A 19,978-nucleotide genomic window follows, 5' to 3' on the forward strand; every position below is an offset into this window, starting at 1 on the left:
ACGGATTTCACATGACTGGGCATACAGATACTTTTATAAAAAATAAGTAAGTATCTGGTGTGATCACCATTTGTCTCATGCAGCTCGACATCTTCACATAGAGTTTTTTTTGGGGGGGAGGCACTCTGTCCACAACGCCATCAGCAAACCGCTCGCCCACTTGGCACCATACACCATGCCTGCCATCTGCCTGGTACAGTTGATCCTGGGATTCAGCCATGAAGAGCACACTTCACCAGTGTGCCAGTGGCCATTGAAGGTGAGCATTTGCCTACTGAAGTTGGTTACGAAGTGGAACCGCAGTCAGGTCAAAACCCTGGTGAGGATGACGAGCATGCAGATGAGCTACTTGAGACGGTTTCTGACAGTTTGTGCAGAAATTATTCAGTTGTGCAAACCCACAGCTGTCCCGGTGGCTGGTCTCAGATGATCCCGCAGGTGAAGAAGCTGGATGTGGAGGTCCTGGGCTGGCGTGGTTACCCGTGGTCTACGGTTGTGAGGCCGGTTGGATGTACTGCCAAATTCTCTAAAAAACTGTTGGAAGTAACTTATGGTAGAGAAATGAACATTCAATTATCTGGCAACAGCTCTGGTGGACATTCCTGCAGTCAGCATGCCAATTGTACGTTCCCTCAAAACTTGAGACATCTGTTGCATTGTGTTGTGTGATCATGCTGTTTAATCAGCTTTTTGATATGTCACTCCTGTCAGGTGGATGGATTATCTTGACCAAAGAGAAATGCTCACTAACAGGGAGATAAACATATTTGAGTGCAACATTTGAAATAAATAATATTTTTGTACATATGGAACATTTCTGGGATCTTTTATTTCAGCTCATGAAAAATGGGACCAACACTTTACATGTTGTGTTTATATTTTTGTTCAGTGTAAATATGTGGCTGTCCATGGTTATGATTTCTCTGTGTGAGTGTGTGTGTGTGTGTGTGTGTGTGTGTGTGTGTGTGTGTGTGTGTGTGTGTGTGCGTTCGTGCAAGTAGAAAAAAACATGTTGACTCACTTGTAGAGAAACTTCAGTGCCATCCTCCTCTCTTTCATGTTGACGAAACGGTCCTTGACTCTGTCATACAGTACAAGTTGAGTCAGCTAGTTAACATCAGCCTTCTACATTTTGCTACATATTGAACTTCCATCCTACCAGGCCAGGGGCACAATGGTTGGACCAGAATAGCCATTATAATCATTGGCCAGTACGGAGAATGTAGTGAAACTACAAGTCCAAATCCATATCTCCATCCATGGCTAATTTAGGAAATATCCTATTTTAGCTAGATAGCTATCCACCGGAGGACATACAACAAGGTGCAACAATTCAAGTTGTTTCTGTCAATGATGTTTGGCTCTTGATGTGATTGGGGTGAAGCCAAATCCAAACGGTCTTCCCTTGACACTATTTTGGTGTGCCAGGACTGTTTATAGAGTTGAGTTCACTCATTTTAGCTCAATGCTGACTGGCTATTATTTTATACTTTTTTATGAAGTGAGGCCAAATGCTCGCTGGCTTCCCTTGCATTCAATACCATACTTATTTTGACCAGACATTATCAGATATATGGCCTACACATGCAGAGACAGATGCTTTCTCTGGTGAGATACATTCAGCCTCTTGCGAATTGAAGGGACATTTTTGGGTGGAAGAATGGCTTTCCTTGGCATCCATGAATACACGTCACTGCAGCCTACATAGGGACACAGCGGTAAGTGTGGTCGACTTCGAAACGGTGGTTAGATCTAACAACTCCTTGTTTGTGCAGCTAGCACAGTAAGTGTTCTGTCTGGCCATGATGCTTGAGCAACAGGCCGTCACTTGGGCATCCATTATTCTGGAGATGGGACTAAAGTACCCTTAAAAGGCCTATTTGGTTCAGCAGTTAACCAGCTCCGATATCTTGTATTGCAACGGAGCTGTTCATTGTAGCCAGTGCTGAAACATTCGTATTTTTGCATATTTAGGCCAGAAGTGTTTTACAGTGTGATATAAATAAAGTAATGTTGGATCTTTGATTGAAATTCAAGTAAACCTATTAAATACATTACATTTTGTAAATCCCAATTCACTCTATATGACAAGCTACATAAACTCTTCATTATAGTTCTGACGGGCCATCAATCTCGTTGCAGTAACTTTGATGGATGGGTGTAGACCACCCGTTTTCAAGACAGTTCCAGCTGTCACCAATGACGTCAGGCCGAACATGAAGGGTTGTCCTCTCAAAAGGTGATTGATTGATGGGTCTTCACTTCACACGGAAACATAGATCGGCAACATTTGACTCGTTTTGAGATTTGAGATCACACCATTTGTCACAATGTCCGGTCATGATAGTGACATCAATATTGTAGAGGGATAAAACACTACCAAGGCTTGGCAATAACATTCAGTTGTGCATTCCCTGATGAAGGCACTCTTAGCTATTATCCATGGACATAATTTGCACCTTGCAGAGACCGCATATAGCCCAATCTATAGCAGGAGAATATTTAGGGAGACCCTTCTTAAATAATAGGACCTGTATCTAGGCTACGTCCGACTTATATCTCAAATTAACTCTACAATAAACACTGAGGTCCCCCGAAGCACCTACTGCCGACATCTCCCTACCCCTCAAAATGTCACTGTTAGTCTGGATCAATATCAGCTTCACGATCCTGGGGCAGCAGCAGTTGCAGTTTCATAGCGTCTAGTCTCCATAAATGTTTATTTGTGTTGTGGAGCGCCGGACGGACTTGACTCACACCTCGACCCTATAATGTAAAGAGGAGGCCGCGGTCATGCCCCAGGGTTCGGGTCGCATCTGTCTAGGGTCTGCGTGGGATGCTCACGCGGGTTGCAGACTGATGTACTGATGTAGCCTAAAAATATAATTATTAAAAGTTACTTCGTAAACTTGGTCGAGACAAACCACAGACCCAGAGTACTTATCAATAAGGACTAGCAAGCAAAGAACTATCTGTCTTTAGTCTATTTGATGTTTAGGCGTAAGGCCTACTTTTTCAGTAAAAACTGGTTTAATTCGACCTCACACATTTCCATGACATTCATAGGCTAGGCCTACATATGCTGCGTTTACACAGGCAACACAGATCTGATTTTTAGCCCAATTATAGGCAAAATATCAGATCTGATAGGTCAAAAGACTAATGGCAAACATAGCAAACATAGACTAGTGGCAAACATATCAGAATTAGCCTGCCTGTGTAAATGAAGCCTTGAACACCTGCAATGTCAGATAGTGAGACCTATCATGATTTTTTTTATCATGTTGGCCTACATGCTGGTCGAAGCTATAACCACAAGAGGGCGAAATTGTTTCATAAACTATTCTTTGCTCAGACAAGTTGCACTACAAAGTTACTAGACCTACAGTGCCTTCAGAAAGTGCACAACTTGACTTTTTCCACATTTTGTTGTTACAGCCTGAATTTAAAATGGATTATATAGATTTTTCTTGTCACTTGCCCTACACAATACCACATAATTAGTTATTTTTTGAAAAATTCATTAAAAATGAAAAGCTAAAATGTCTTGAGTCAATAACTATTGAGCCCTTTTGTTATGGCAAGCCTAAATAAGTTCAGGAGTAAAAATGTGCTTAATTAGTCAAATAATACATAGCATGGCCTCACTGTGTGCAATAATAGTGTTTAACATAATTTTTGAATAACTACCTCATCTCTCTACCTCACACATACAATTATCTGTAAGGTCCCTCAGATGAGCAGTGAATTTTCATTCATTACACTTTAGATGGTGCATCAATACACCCAGTCACTACAAAGATAACGGCGTCCTTCCATGGAGAGGAAGGAAACCACTCAGGGATTTCACCATGAGGCCAATGGTGACTTTAAAACAGTAACATAGTTTAATGGCTGTGATAGGAGAAAACTGAGGATGGATCAACAACATTGTAGTTACAGTGCCTTGCGAAAGTATTCGGCCCCCTTGAACTTTGCGAACTTTTGCCACATTTCAGGCTTCAAACATAAAGATATAAAACTGTATTTTTTTGTGAAGAATCAACAACAAGTGGGACACAATCATGAAGTGGAACGACATTTATTGGATATTTCAAACTTTTTTAACAAATCAAAAACTGAAAAATTGGGCGTGCAAAATTATTCAGCCCCCTTAAGTTAATACTTTGTAGCGCCACCTTTTGCTGCGATTACAGCTGTAAGTCGCTTGGGGTCTCTATCAGTTTTGCACATCGAAAGACTGAATTTTTTTCCCATTCCTCCTTGCAAAACAGCTCGAGCTCAGTGAGGTTGGATGGAGAGCATTTGTGAACAGCAGTTTTCAGTTCTTTCCACAGATTCTCGATTGGATTCAGGTCTGGACTTTGACTTGGCCATTCTAACACCTGGATATGTTTATTTTTGAACCATTCCATTGTAGATTTTGCTTTATGTTTTGGATCATTGTCTTGTTGGAAGACAAATCTCCGTCCCAGTCTCAGGTCTTTTGCAGACTCCATCAGGTTTTCTTCCAGAATGGTCCTGTATTTGGCTCCATCTATCTTCCCATCAATTTTAACCATCTTCCCTGTCCCTGCTGAAGAAAAGCAGGCCCAAACCATGATGCTGCCACCACCATGTTTGACAGTGAGTATGGTGTGTTCAGGGTGATGAGCTGTGTTGCTTTTACGCCAAACATAACGTTTTGCATTGTTGCCAAAAAGTTCAATTTTGGTTTCATCTGACTAGAGCACCTTCTTCCACATGTTTGGTGTGTCTCCCAGGTGGCTTGTGGCAAACTTTAAACGTCACTTTTTATGGATATCTTTAAGAAATGGCTTTCTTCTTGCCACTCTTCCATAAAGGCCAGATTTGTGCAATATACGACTGATTGTTGTCCTATGGACAGAGTCTCCCACCTCAGCTGTAGATCTCTGCAGTTCATCCAGAGTGATCATGGGCCTCTTGGCTGCATCTCTGATCAGTCTTCTCCTTGCATGAGCTGAAAGTTTAGAGGGACGGCCAGGTCTTGGTAGATTTGCAGTGGTCTGATACTCCTTCCATTTCAATATTATCGCTTGCACAGTGCTCCTTGGGATGTTTAAAGCTTGGGAAATCTTTTTGTATCCAAATCCGGCTTTAAACTTCTTCACAGTATCTCGGACCTGCCTGGTGTGTTCCTTGTTCTTCATGATGCTCTCTGCGCTTTTAACGGACCTCTGAGACTATCACAGTGCAGGTGCATTAATACGGAGACTTGATTACACACAGGTGGATTGTATTTATCATCATTAGTCATTTAGGTCAACATTGGATCATTCAGAGATCCTCACTGAACTTCTGGAGAGAGTTTGCTGCACTGAAAGTAAAGGGGCTGAATAATTTTGCACGCCCAATTTTTCAGTTTTTGATTTGTTAAAAAAGTTTGAAATATCCAATAAATGTCGTTCCACTTCATGATTGTGTCCCACTTGTTGTTGATTCTTCACAAAAAAATACAGTTTTATATCTTTATGTTTGAAGCCTGAAATGTGGCAAAAGGTCGCAAAGTTCAAGGGGGCCGAATACTTTCGCAAGGCACTGTATTCCACAATACTAACCTAAAAGACAGGGTGAAAAGATGGAAGCTTGTATAGAATACAAATATTCCAAAACATGCATCCTGTTTGCAACAAGACACTAAAGTAATACTGCAAAATAATTTGGCAAAGCAACTCACTTTTTGTCCTGAATACAAAGTTTTATGTTTGGGGCAAATCCAATCCAACACATTACTGAGTAGAACGCTCCATGTTTTCAAGCCTAGTGGTAGCTGCATCATGTTATGGGTGTGCTTGTAATCGTTAAGGACTGGGTAGTTTTTAATAATAAACGGAATGAGCTGAGCCCAAGCAATATCCTAGAGGAAAACCTGGTTCAGTCTGCTTTCCACCAGACACTAGGAGATTAACTCTACCTACATGTAAATTGTTCTTAAAACTTCTTAAAGCATTGTTGGTTAAGGGCTTGTAAGTAAGCATTTCACTGTAAGGTGTTGTATTCATGTTGTATTCGGTGCATGTGACAAATAAAATTTGATTTGATTTGAATTCACCTTTCAGCAGGACAATAACCCAAAACATAATGCCAAATATACATTGGAGTTGCTTACAAAGAAGACAGTGAATGTTCCTGAGTGACAAAGTTACAGATTTCACTTAAATCTACTTGACAATCTATGGCAAGACCTGAAAATGGTTGTCTAGCAATGATCAACAACTAATTTGATAGAGCTTGAAGAATTTTGAAAAGAATAATGAACAAATGTTGCACAATAAAGGTGTGGAAAGCTCTTAGAGATTTACCCAGAAAGACTACAAAAGATGCTTCTACAATGTATTAACTCAGGGGTGAGAATACTTACGGAAATTAGATATTTCCGTTTTTCATTTTCAATACATTTCAAACCTTTTTTAAGTATGTTTTCACTTTGTCATTATGGGGCATTGTGTCTAGATGGATTAGAAAAAAATAGATTGAATCCATTTTGATTTCAGGCTGTAACACAACAAATGTGGAATAAATCAAGGGGTATAAATACTTTCTGAAAGCACGTTAAGAACGTTTAAAAAGATATTAGACAAACACCAGAGGGCAGTCTGTTGCTTTAAAAAAGAAGGTTGGTTGGAGTCACTGTCCTTGGTGCTGAAGCTGTCCAACGCATGATGCTGTGTGCCACTTATTTGAATTTGTGGATACGTTTATTAATTCATTGTTTTTTTACCATTGACGCAGGCTATATTTTCCCATCAAGTCTATGTGAATTTATTTCTGATTGAGGGCGGTTGCATTGCTCTCTGGCTCAACATACAGTACCAGTCAAAGGTTTGGACACACCTACTCATTCACGGGTTTTTCTTTATTTTTACTATTTTCTACATTGGAGAATAATAGTGAAGACATCAAAACTATAAAACAACACATATGGAATCATGAAACAAAAAACATGTTAAACAAATCAAAATATATTTTATATTTGAGATTCTTAAATGTAGCCACAGCCTTTGCCTTGATGACAGCTTTGCACTCTTGGCATTCTCTCAACCAACTTCATGAGGAATGCTTTTCCAACTATCTTGAAGGAGTTCCCATATATGTTGAGCACTTGGTGGCTACTTTTCCTTCACTCTGAGGTCCAACCCAATCTCAATTGGGTCGTTGTCGGGTGATTGTGGAGGTCAGGTCATCTGATGCAGCACACCATCACTCTCCTTCTTTGTCAAATAGCCCTTACACAGCCTGGAGGTGTGTTTTGGGTCATTGTACTGTTGAAAAACAGTGCAAAATAGATGGGATGGCGTATCGCTGCAGAATGCTGTGGAGCCATGCTGGTTAAGTGTGCCTTGAATTCTAAATAAATCACAGACAGTGTCACCAGCAAAGCACCTTCACACCATCACACCTCCTCCTCCATGCTTCATGGTGAGAACCACACATGCGGAGATCATCCATTCACCTACTCTATGTCTCACAAAGACATGGCGGTTGGAACCAAAAATATAAATTTGGACTCTTCAGACCAAAGGACAGATTTTCACCGGTCTAATGTCCATTGCTTGTGTTTCTTGGCCCAACCAAGTCTCTTCTTATTATTGGTGTCCTTTAGTAGTGGTTTCTTTGCAACAATTCGACCATGAAGGCCTGATTCACACAGTCTCCTCTGAACAGCTGATGTTGAGATGTGTCTGTTACTTGAATTCTGTGACGCATTTATTTGGGCTTCAATCTGAGGTGAAACTTATCCTCTGCAGCAGAGGTAACTCTGGGACTTCCTTTCCTGTGGCGGTCTTCATGAGACCCAGTTTCATCATAGCGCTTGATGGTTTTTGTGACTGCCCTTGAAGAAACTTTCAAACTTCTTAACATTTCCGGATTGACTGACCTTCATGTCTTAAAGTAATGATGGACTGTTGTTTTTCTTTGCTCATTTGAGCTGTTCTTACCATAATATGGACTTGGTCTTTTACCAAATAGGGATATCTTCTGTATACCACCCCTACCTTGTCACAACACAACTGATTGGCTCAAATGCATTAAGGAAAGCAATTCCACATATTAACTTTTAACAAGGCGTACCTGTTAATTGAAATGCATTCCAGGTGACTTACCTCATGAAGCCCATTGAGAGAATGCCAAGAGTGTGTAAAGCTGTCATCAAGGCAAAGGGTGGCTACTTTGAAGAAATCTCCAATCTCAAATATATTTTGATATATTGGTTACTACATGATTCTACATGTGTTATTTCATAGTTGTGATGTCTTCACTATTATTCTAAAATGTAGAAAATAGTAAAAATTAAGAAAAACATTGGAATGAGTAGGTGTGCCCAAACTTTTGACTGGTACTGTAAGGGACTCAGGTTGTCTTGACTGTTAGGCATATTTGGATATGGTTGAGTGGGACAGTCAGTGACTTATAATGTTATTCTAGTGCGTTTTCACACGGTTCTGTCTGGCCTACAGTCACGCTTGTCATTCTGCTCAGGTAACATCTGCTATAGCCTTCAGTATCTTAAATTCCATTCAGTGGTGGAAAAAGTACCCAATTGTCATTCTTGAGTAAAAGTAAAGATAACTTAATAGAAAATGACTCAAGTAAAAGTGAATGTCACCCAGTAAATTACTACTTGATTAGAAGTCTAAAGGTATTTGGTTTTAAATATACTTAAGTATTGAAGGTATAAGAATAAATCATTTCAAATTCCTTATATTAAGCAAATTAGACAGCACCATTTTAAAAACATTTTTACGGATACCCAGGGGCACACTCCAACACTCAGATATAATTTACAAACGAAGCATTTGTGTTTAGTGAGTCTACCAGATCAGAGGCAGTGGGGATGGCCAGGGATGATCTCTTGATAAGTGCATGAATTGGACCATTTTCGTGCCCTGCTAAGCATTACAAACGTAACGAGTACTTTTGGGTGTCATGGAAAAATGTATGGAGTAAAAAGTACATTATTTTCTTTATGCGTGTAGTGGAGTAAAAGTAAAAGTTGTCAAAAATATAAATAGTGAAGTATAGATACCCCAAAAAACGACAAGTAGTACTTTACAGTATCTTAAGTACTTTACATCACTGATCCCATTGACTGTTCTCGGTAGGCTATCAAATAGGGTTTTGGCTATGTGGTATACCGCTACGACCAAAAGTGACTTTTTCATAGCAGATTGGGAAAATTAACGTAGTAAGATAGGAAAAGTATGTTACGGTTAGGAAAAGGGTACGAGTTAGCTAAAATGCTCTCCTAACCTGCAACGAAAATTAACTTCCGGTCGTTGATAGTCACAACCACCAAATAGGTAGGCAGGCTACTATAGTAGGTTAACGTCGTGTGTCAACCATTCCTATTAAGTGTTCTCGCTCTCTCTTTCTCTCTCTCAGACACACACATAATTATGCGCGGTCTCCATATCCACACTCCACGGGGTGCGTGTCAGGGAGACATGTCCTCGTATATGCGCTCCGGTTGTTTACTGATTAAATGCCTTCTGCTACTGGCTCCCCGCGTGCCCACGGAACACGCCCCTCTCTAGCTTCGTGGAGTCATTGTTAGTTCTAATTATTTTTCCAAACGCTGTTTGATATTATGTACAGTTCTTCCTCTGCTGTCGCACAAACCCATTTGGGCACAGAAATGACCCAACTCTAAACCAAGCACCCCTCCAAAATTGCAGAACTTTCACATTTGCAAAATACCAGTTGACTTTTACCAATTAATTAAATATATCTCTTCTGCCACCAGCTACCAGTTAAGGTCTTCAACTTCAAATATAGGCGGGAAGCCAAGATCTTTTCGAACCTTGAGGTGCTTCCTTAAAAGGGTACTACTTCGATTTAAGTCAGACTGCAACCAGCAGGCATTTCTGGCATCCATCCAGTGCCCTCCGCTTTTAAAGGTCAGATAGTGTGGATCAAAATGTACAATGTATAGGTGGATTAGCTAGGGTGGACCACGATGATGGTCTCTGAACCCTTAATATAAAAAATAACATTTGTTTGATGATTCCTCCATTACCTGGTCAACCATTTACATAAAAATGGGGGTATTCTCACACTGAATGTGTTTTTGCTGTGAGACGGGTCCCGTTGTGGCATGGGGTAATGGCAGGGTCACAATTCTGTAGACAAACACCATTTATCTTACATGTCTAAGCGGCTCGCGCACCGCTCAACTCTCCATTGCGGCACCACTGTTTGAAGCTGATTAACCCTCGTGTGAAGAATGATACCATTGTCTATTGTATAAGAATAAGTGACCTGTAGTGGGGTTTTAAACGTTCAGCGTTTTGCCCTATTAAGGCTGCAGCTTTTATGACCCGGTTTATGAAATGTGGTGAGAAACTGTCAGAGCGAGAGAAGAAGAAGAGGAGGGGTGGGGGGCTCTTGTGCTCTCACTGGAGGAGCGAGAAAAAAACGTCCGTTCGAGCGATACAAACTCAACTATCAAAGCCAAGGACCGCGCTGCACAGAAGACCGAGCAAGACACGCGATATGTCTCGCGGATTCAGGTACGTCCCAAGTTTTTCTACCAAATTAATTTATGAAAGAAGAGATGTACAGGTTAGGGCAGGTGTCGGTTTTGATATGCTCGTGACAAGGACAGCTAAGTGTAAGGACTATGTATCGGCTTCTCTCCTGTTCGATAATGCAATATCATTGAATGTTTGGAATCAGGCCACTGAGGTTTGTGAGCAATGAATTCGGACAGATGAGGGTGAAAAATATTGCATGCTGCGCGTTGGATCGTACAGAGCATGATATATGGCTTATATACCCAGAGACAGCATGGAAATCTGATCTGTATGTTCAAATATAATTTCACACCACTCAGTGCAACGATGTTCCATGTCATCAGACTGGGTATCAAGGATTTGTTCAGTAGTGTCTAATGAAGGGAATATAAATGGACATTGATTGGTTTAGGAACTCAATTAGATACTTTCTAAACCGTGGAAATACCAGCACATAGCTTCACTAGGCAGTAGCCTACATCAGCAGCACATGTACGACGCCGTTTCCTCAATTATCGTATGACTTCGTTAGTGCGCTGTCCAATGTGCTGAAATTGCCTTCCGGGCAACTCGGTTTCTCAACGATTGCCATATGCTCTTATGTGGAAATTGGGGGAAACGATGATAAACTCTCTCAAATTTTAAGTATGCTATAATTTATGTTACCTGTCTGAGACAATCGAACGACAAAAACATTTTGACTTCAGTGTTATTCTCAATAAACTTGTAATGATAATTGGCCCCGTGGGATAAATAAAGTATATTGAATTTAATCGAATTCTTATTTTATGTTCTGCAGGTCTTGTTTGCAAATGGATACTGAATTAGCCTTATTTCTAGTAGGCATGTTGTGTTTGGGCTATGAACCTAGTCAATTTAATAAGAATATGCTCGTGTTTATTGTGAGGGCCACCATTATTTTTAAACCCATGTAATATAGAGACTATATGATAACTGTAAGACGTTGCATATCTGTTGCTGCCTTCACAATCTTGCTTGATCTTTTATGATCTCTCTCCAGGTCTGTTTGGATATGCTCAGGGCGCTGTGTTTCCAAACTATGGTCACTGGGTTAAACGTGGATATACTGAGAGACTGTCAACGTTTCTGCTCAACTGCCCGGAGCGGATAGTATGCCCGTGCAGCTGGCACCGCTCACAGGATGTGGAATATGACACATGTAAATATGGGTTTCCTCGCGCTCCTGTATCTTCCGACGCTGTTCTTCGACGTCCTCGTGCTGTCCCACAAAAGCAACATCTATGAGCGGTCGGCAGTTCCGCGAGCCGCACCCCGCTCCGTGGCCCGGATGGATGGAGATGTGATAATCGGTGCCCTCTTCTCCGTCCACCACCAGCCGTCTGCTGAAAAAGTGGCTGATCGAAAGTGTGGGGATGTTCGGGAGCAGTACGGCATCCAGCGGGTAGAGGCCATGTTCCACACCCTGGACAGAATCAATTCCGACCCTTTCCTGCTCCCCAACATCAGCCTGGGCTGTGAGATCCGGGACTCCTGCTGGCACTCCTCCGTGGCCCTGGAGCAGAGCATTGAGTTCATCCGGGATTCCCTCATCTCCATCCGGGATGACAAGGACGGCTCCAAGTGGTGCATAGACGGCACGCCGTCCAACCAACCCCCGCCCTCCAAGAAGCCTATTGCGGGGGTGATTGGGCCGGGTTCCAGCTCCGTTGCCATCCAGGTACAGAACCTCCTACAGCTCTTCAACATTCCTCAGATTGCTTACTCAGCGACCAGTATCGACCTGAGCGACAAGACTCTGTTTAAGTACTTCCTGCGGGTCGTGCCCTCTGACACGCTCCAGGCCCGGGCCATGCTGGACATAGTCCAACGCTACAACTGGACCTACGTGTCTGCGGTGCACACGGAGGGTGAGTCACTCAACCCACTCAACACAGGGGTTCTGAAAGCTGTTTGTGGGGTAGGATAGGATTAGGCCCAGTAGGCATAGGAGGACTGGCTCGGCTTTGGAGAGGGTTTTTACATGCTGTCAAGTTGATTTTGTCTCGTATGTGTTTGGGTTTGAGATAAGAAATCAATGCTTAAGGTAAATATGCCTAGCTATAGAGGTGGTGGATAAATTGTTAATGTGGTTTGTACACAGATAAGTACTTGCTAGCAAGCATGTGTGTCCTCCTCCCTGTCGTCCTCCCTATGGGTGTGCTCCTATGTGCAATATTGCTTTGGAGGGAAACTTGCTGTGTAATGGAATTCCCGCTCTCCAGACAGAACTATACATCTGGTGCAGTATAAGTATTCACACACCACAGGCAAAGTTGGTTCTTTAGCCGCTCATCACACCTACACCCCAGCAACACATCCAATCTCTCAAGCCACAATTCAGTCCAATTGTGGTCAATGTTATCAGAATGGAAATGCATTTGGGTGTTTATTGGTATCTATTTATATTAAAAGGAAATTAGATGCTAGATGTTCTGTCTCCCAGGATGTTAAATTTGATGCTAATTCTATTCCATTAGAAAATAACAGGCATGCTCTATCGTCTTCATTATTCCTAAGCATGTCTTAATTAATCAATCAGCCTATCCATATTCAACAGGGGCACTAATGGACTGTTTCCCCTCTGCTCTGTGCGGTGTAGCCTACTATCAGGCTGGGGTTACAGGTGGTGGAACCACATCATTAAATAGTCATTTAAAGTATCTCTGGGTGGAATCATAGAAATAGAATCCCGCTGGTCCATCCATACTAGTAATTCTAATTCTATGTGTGTAACTAATACATACAAAAGTTCCCCCGTTATGTGTATTGATAGAAATCAACTCCCATCTGTGTTATTGCTATTCAGATGTAGCGGAATTACTGTGTTGAGGGTGTTTCCATCATATCTAACCCCTGGTTGGAAGGGATGTGTAGTCTAAGCACAGCTTGCAAAGGGGTTCTGGCAATGCCCCTCAGTACCTGAAATACCAGCACATCAATACAGCAGCCCACATAGCTTCTCAGCAGCACTTGTCTGAAGGTGTTATCGGCTGTTTGTGAGTGTGCTGTCCAGGGTGCTGAACTTGTTAATATACCAGTAGAGTACTCCACAATGCAAACACACACCATGTAACTCAATCACATAAAACTCTTTCACCAGTTTACCACTATTGTAAGTGGAAGAGGGTAGAATGAGATGTGGAGATAGCTAAATTGTAGTTACTACAAGTAAATCTCTGCCATTAGCAATTAGCCAAGGCTCCTCAGTGTAAACCTCAATGAAATGTACCCAATGATGAGAGTAGGTAATGATTGACAGGCGGAGTGTATGGCCACTAAGGAATTCTGAGAGTTGTTAGAGGGATATGTGATAGACAGGCCCTAAAGGGAGGGTCGCACTTTGAATCCGCTTGTAAAGGTGGAATCTAGAAACCAGTTAGTCTAGAAAACCAGACCCTAGGCAACACAGTGACTAAGGTCTGGTTTCAATGATGGACCCTTTTGCAACTACGTCACTGCCTATGCTACTACTTTATCCGCTTGAATAAAATACAAAATAGTCGCTAGCAAGATGGAAATCACAGAGGTTATTTGTAATGAGTGATTTTCACAAGTGGCTAGTATGCATCAACTATCTTAACCAAAACCACTGTAAAGGTTGTGCCTGAAAACGTCGCTTTTGAATCATGACATTTTGGCATGTCTGCATCGTGATTTGTTGGGAGATTCCTCAGAAGGTTTTTATTCCTCTTATTAGCGTTGAGGCAGTGACATAGTTCCTCTATGCCAAAAGAGTCCATCATTGAAACCAGACATTAGTTACTGTGTTACCTAGGGTCTGTTTTTTCAAGACTAGAAACCTGTAGGGGGGTCACAAAGTTCACAGGTCACGGTCAGGTTGAGGGGCAGGCAGGGCCAGAAGAGAGTGGAGGTGAAGTGCCATGAGGCTCAGCTAGGGGGTGCCAGGTATCTGACTGTCACCAGACCTGGTAGGTAGCAGTCCACTGGGACCAAAGATAAGAGTGTTGGCATAATAAGGGTGTTGTGTGTGAAGGAAAACAGTGGAGGATAACAGTATGTGTAGTAGCCACAGTCAGAGTACAGGGCCCCTGTTTTGATCTTCTACAAGGACCCTTTTTCCCAATGTGATGGCCACAACATTGGATTCATTGGATCTAACTAAACACATCTCTTCAGTTTGAACTATAGGGCTACTTGCCTATTTGACGTTTAGAATATTAAGTGTATTGGGTAAATGGTGTTTCTGCACTTTGGGAATGCTTTTGGATTGGTTAAACGTGTAGTATCTGCGGTGAGATGAACATTGAGTGAATATGTTAATTGATATGAAACATTTGACTGAATACAACACTGAAATCCTTACATTGAAATGCTATGAATCTAAGGGGTTTATAATTGATCAACCATTATGTGAATTCACCTGTTCAGATAGAACTGCTATACTGGCAAACTAACAATTGGAGCCTAGTCTATAATATCATGCCAGAGTAATGCATTAGTGTGCTGCCAATTCAGCCCTTTCTCATTTTTCAGAATAAGACAGGTGTGTATGAGGACATGTATATGATTGTGTAAACAAAGGCACTGCATTAACATTGCAGACACATCTTTGATTGAAGCCAGTACTTTGAATATACATAATCCTCTTTGCAGCATCCTCCATGCACTACTAGGACCATGTCCCAAATGGCAACCCTTCCTCTGCAGTGCACTTCTTTTGGCCAGAGCTTCATCAGCTCCGGTCAAAAGCAGTGCACTGCATAGGGAATATGATGCCATTTCAGACACAGTCTATCTATGTAAAATAAGACAGCATTGCAAAGCTTGTACAACTGATTAGGATGTTATCATGGGAGAATGTAGCGCAGTCCTCTCCACCCCATTCAGCATCCCTGATTGCAATCAGTAGGCACTAGACTATCTGGCTATATCAGAAGATGGATCAGGACAGCAGCACAGTCACAATACACTCACGGCCTGATGACTCAAAGTCATCAGACTACCACAGTTGTTAGTATGGCTGAATCCAGTCACTATCAGCCTGGAGGAACTTGAGCATTTTCTGTTCCAAAATGGTGACTCCTCGTTGGCCATTTTGTGTCTGCAGTGGTGACTTACCCCTCTCTCTGAATCCTAGGAAACTATGGGGAGAGTGGCATGGAGGCCTTCAAGGAGCTGGCCACCCAGGAGGGTCTGTGCATCGCCCACTCTGACAAGATCTACAGCAACGCTGGGGAGAAGCACTTTGACCGCCTACTTAAGAAGCTCCGCGAACGTCTGCCCAAGGCTCGCGTGGTGGTGTGTTTCTGTGAGGGAATGACTGTACGCGGCCTCCTAATGGCCATGAGACGTCTGGGTGTGGCTGGAGGAGAGTTCCTCCTCATTGGCAGGTAAGGCACAAGCCTTTAAGGCACTGATTTCTGGGTAGTTTTGGGCGAAGGGTGGCTTTGTGCCGCATACTTCCAGACACGCATGTCACCAAGGCAACCAAATCAAATCAAAGTTTATTTGTCACGTGCGCCGAATACCTTAGTGAAATGCTTACTTACAGGGTCTAAACAATAGTGCAAAAAAGTATTAGGTGAACAATAGGTAAGTAAAGAAATAAAAACAACAGTAAAATGACAGTGAAAAATAATAGTAGCGAGGCTGTATATAGTAGCGAGGCTATATACAGGCACCGGTTAGTCGGGCTGATTGAGGTAGTATGTACATGTAGATATGGTTAAAGTGACTATGCATATATGTTAAACAGAGAGTAGCAGTATCGTAAAAGAGGGGTTGGCAGTTGGTGGGTGACGGGACACAATGCAGATAGCCCGGTTAGCCAATGTGCGGGGGCACTGGTTGGTCGGGCCAATTGAGGTAGTATGTACATGAATGTATAGTTAAGGTGACTATGCATATATGTTAAACAGAGAGTAGCAGCAGCGTAAAAGAGGGTTTGGGTGGGCACACAATGCAAATAGCCCGGGTAGCCATTTGATTACCTGTTCAGGAGTCTTATGGCTTGGGGGTAAAAAAACTGTTGAGAAGCCTTTTTGTCCTAGACTTGGCACTCCGGTACCGCTTGCCATGCGGTACTAGAGAGAACAGTCTATGACTGGGGTGGCTGGGGTCTGACAATTTTTAGGGCCTTCCTCTGACACCACCTGGTATAGAGGTCCTGGATAGCAGGCAGCTTAGCCCCAGTGATGTACTGGGCCGTACGCACTACCCTGTGTAGTGCCTTGCAGTCGGCCGAGCAATTGCCATACAAGGCAGTGATGCAACCAGTTAGAATGCTCTTGATGTTGCAGCTGTAGAACCTTTTGAGGATCTCAGGACCCATGCCAAATCTTTTTAGTTTCCTGAGCGGGAATAGGCTTTGTCGTTCCCTCTTCACGACTGTCTTGGTGTGTTTGGACCATTTTAGTTTGTTGGTGATGTGGACACCAAGGAAGTTGAAGCTCTCAATCTTACAGCCCCGTCAATGAAAATGGGGGCGTGCTCGGTCCGCCTTTCCCTGTAGACCACACTCATCTCCTTAGTCTTGGTTACGTTGAGGGATAGGTTATTCTTCTGGCACCACCCGGCCAGGTCTCTGACTTTCTCCCTATAGGCTGTCTCATCGTTGTCGGTGATCAGGCCTACCATTGTTGTGTCGTCTGCAAACTTGGTGTTGGAGTCGTGCCTGGCTATGCATTCGTGGGTGAACAGGGAGTACAGAACAGGACTGAGAATGCACCCCTGAGGGGCTCCAGTGTTGAGGATCAGCATGGCATGTTGCTACCTACCCTCATCACCTGGGGGTGGCCTGTCTGGAACTCCAGGATCCAGTTGCAGAGGGAGGTGTTTAGCCCCAGGATCCTTAGCTTAGTGATGAGTTGAGGGTACTATGGTGTTGAATGCTGAGCTGTAGTCAATGAATAGCATTCTCACGTAGGTGTTCCTTTTGTCCAGGTGGGAAAAGGCATGGTGGAGTGCAATAGATTGCATCATCTGTGGATCTGTTTGGGCAGTATGCAAATTGGAGTAGAATTAAACCAAGTGGAACTAAAGCAGATACCACTAGTGCCAGTGAGAAATGTTTGCCAGTAATTAATAATTTGTATCTGTTAAAGACACAAAACTGAGAGGAAGTGCTGTCTCTTCATATGTTGTTTCAATGTGTAGCTTTTGGAGATCTTAAGAATTGGCAAGGGCATTGTAGGATAATCACCTATATCCACTACATAAAACATTCCACAGACTGAGGACCTACCAGTATCACATACTATGTACATACTGTTGCTATAAGCGTACCGGTATGAAAATAAAGATTTGTTGAAAGTGATCTTTACAAGTATATCCACAAAGCCTTCAATGGTGTTACACGGAGTGGAACCCAAGAGCAGACTCAAATGAGGAGACAGGCATGAAGTAACCCAGGCATTTATTGACACATAGGGGGGAGATGGAGTGCAGGTCAGGGGAAGCTCGGGCGGGTTGCTGGAAACCAGGTGCAGAGGCTGAGGCTGGAGCGAGAGGGGTTGAGGCAGGGTAAGCAGGTCTGGAGGGGAGTCCAATGTAGTAGTAGAGTGGGGAATCCAGGATGACGAGATGTGGGACAGGAGACAGGGACCAGAGTCAGAGCGGGCAGAACTGTAGCGGAGAGGAAAACAGCATCAGGCAAGGAAAACATGCACAACAGGTTCTGAATAGTAACACATGCCTGGAAACGGAGACTGATTGAGCAGAGATTACAATCTGTCAGTGTGGAAGTGACAGGGCTGAGTATTTGTAGAAGTCTTGATTATGGAACATGTTGCCAGCACACCTGTCCCCGCCCACACAATCACAGAGAGAGAGGGAGACTGGGGGAGTGGCGTCAGGTCAAGGAGACACAGGATGAGCAATAGAGGGCGTTGCAGGAGCAGATGTGACATTACCCCTCCCCCTCTATTGGCACCACCAAGATAAGCCTGATAAGGCTTATCTGGGTGTGAGGTATAGAAATCCCGTAAGAGGGAGGGGTCCAGAATGTGACTGCGGGGCACCCAGCAGCGCTCCTCAGGCCTGTATTCCTCTCAGTTCACCAGGTACGTCCAGAAACCGCCGGACGGTACAGGCAGGATGGTCATTGATGAGCCGAGGGTGTGGAGGAGCTGCTGCAGGAAGAGACAGGGGACTGGAGCAGACAGGTTTAATCAGGGATACATGGAAGTTAGGTTTGATCCTGAGAGAGGTTGGGAGTTTCAGGCGCACCGCAGAGGGGTTAATGACACGGTCAATTGCAAAGGGACCAATGAGTCGGGGTGAAATTCTCTTCGATGCTACCTTCAATGGCAGGTCCTTCAATGAGAGCCATACCTTTAGACCTGGGGTTTAGTCTGGAGCTGAGGCCTGGAAACGGTTGACTTGGGACTGGGTCCTGTCTGAGACACGAAGAAGGGCAGCCCGGGCCTTCCTCCAGGTACGGTGACTACGGCTGAGATGGTCCTGGACAGAGGGAACCGTAACCTCTTGGGCAGGGAACAAGGGGCGTTGGTAAACCAGAGCACACCCGAAGGGCGACATACCTGATGAGTCGTTGGTGAGGTGGGCATATTCAACCTAGGGTAGCTGAGCGCTCCAGGAGGAAAGGTTAGCAGAAGTCAAGCAGTGTAGGGCAGTCTCCATCTCTTGGTTGACCCGTTTGGTCTGGCAGTTGGTCTGGGGGTGATATCCAGAAGAAAGACTGACATTGATACCAAGAGCTGAACAGAAGGATCTCCATGCCTGGGAGGTAAACTGGGGACCTTTGTCGGAAACGATGTCAGTGGGGATGCCATGCAGACCAAACACATGGGCTACTAACAGGTCCATAATCTCTCTGGAGGACGAGAGTTTGGAGAGGGGAAGAACTGAGCCATTTTGGAAATCCTGCCAATAAAGGTGAGGATGACGGAGTTACCGTTAGCTGGGGGGGGGGGGGGGGCAGTGATGTAGTCCAGAGCTATGTGTGACCAGGGGTGACTGGTATGGGAAGAGGGTGCAGCAGACCGGAAGTCGGTTTAGTGGAGGTTTTGTTCCGGGCGCAAACCGAACAGGCTGAGACAAACCCCCGGACATCTCTCTCCATGGTGGGCCACCAAAATCACTGACGCAGGAAGGTGAGGTTCATACCAGGGTGACAGGTGATGTGGGTAGAATGGCCCCACTGAAGAACATCAGAGCGAACACAATCTGGAACAAACAGAGCATTACTAGGACCGTTACCTGGGTCAGGCTGGTTCTGCTGAGCCTGGTGGAATACGGGACTCGATCTCCCAGGTGACGGCGGCAACGTTGCAGGTGGATGGCACAATGGCTTCTGGCTCGGTACCTGTGTTGTCAGTGGTGAACTGGCGAGAGAGGACATCAGGCTTGGTATTCTTCAAACCGGGGCATTAAGTGAGTGTGAAATTGATTCTACCAAAGAACAAGGCTCACCGGGAATTCAGACATTTGGTGGTCTGGCT

At 43.7% G+C, this 19,978-nt stretch overlaps 1 protein-coding gene across 2 annotated transcripts in view; it reads left to right on the top strand.

The window, feature by feature from the left end:
- The first annotated feature begins 10,220 nt into the window (after positions 1–10,220).
- LOC110522380 (metabotropic glutamate receptor 1) overlaps positions 10,221–19,978 on the top strand; it is a 43,731-nt gene continuing 33,973 nt past the window's right edge. For both annotated transcript variants that reach the window (XM_021600740.3, XM_090233006.1), the window contains exons 1-3: positions 10,221–10,532; positions 11,557–12,424; positions 15,655–15,907. In XM_021600740.3, coding sequence (XP_021456415.3) covers positions 11,698–12,424; positions 15,655–15,907 — 980 coding nt within the window. In that variant the 5' untranslated portion in view covers positions 10,221–10,532; positions 11,557–11,697. The remainder of the gene's footprint in view (positions 10,533–11,556; positions 12,425–15,654; positions 15,908–19,978) is intronic.

Source organism: Oncorhynchus mykiss, chromosome 4, assembly GCF_057628025.1.
Source record: "Oncorhynchus mykiss isolate SJ-2025 chromosome 4, ASM5762802v1, whole genome shotgun sequence".
Lineage (NCBI taxonomy): Eukaryota > Metazoa > Chordata > Actinopteri > Salmoniformes > Salmonidae > Oncorhynchus > Oncorhynchus mykiss.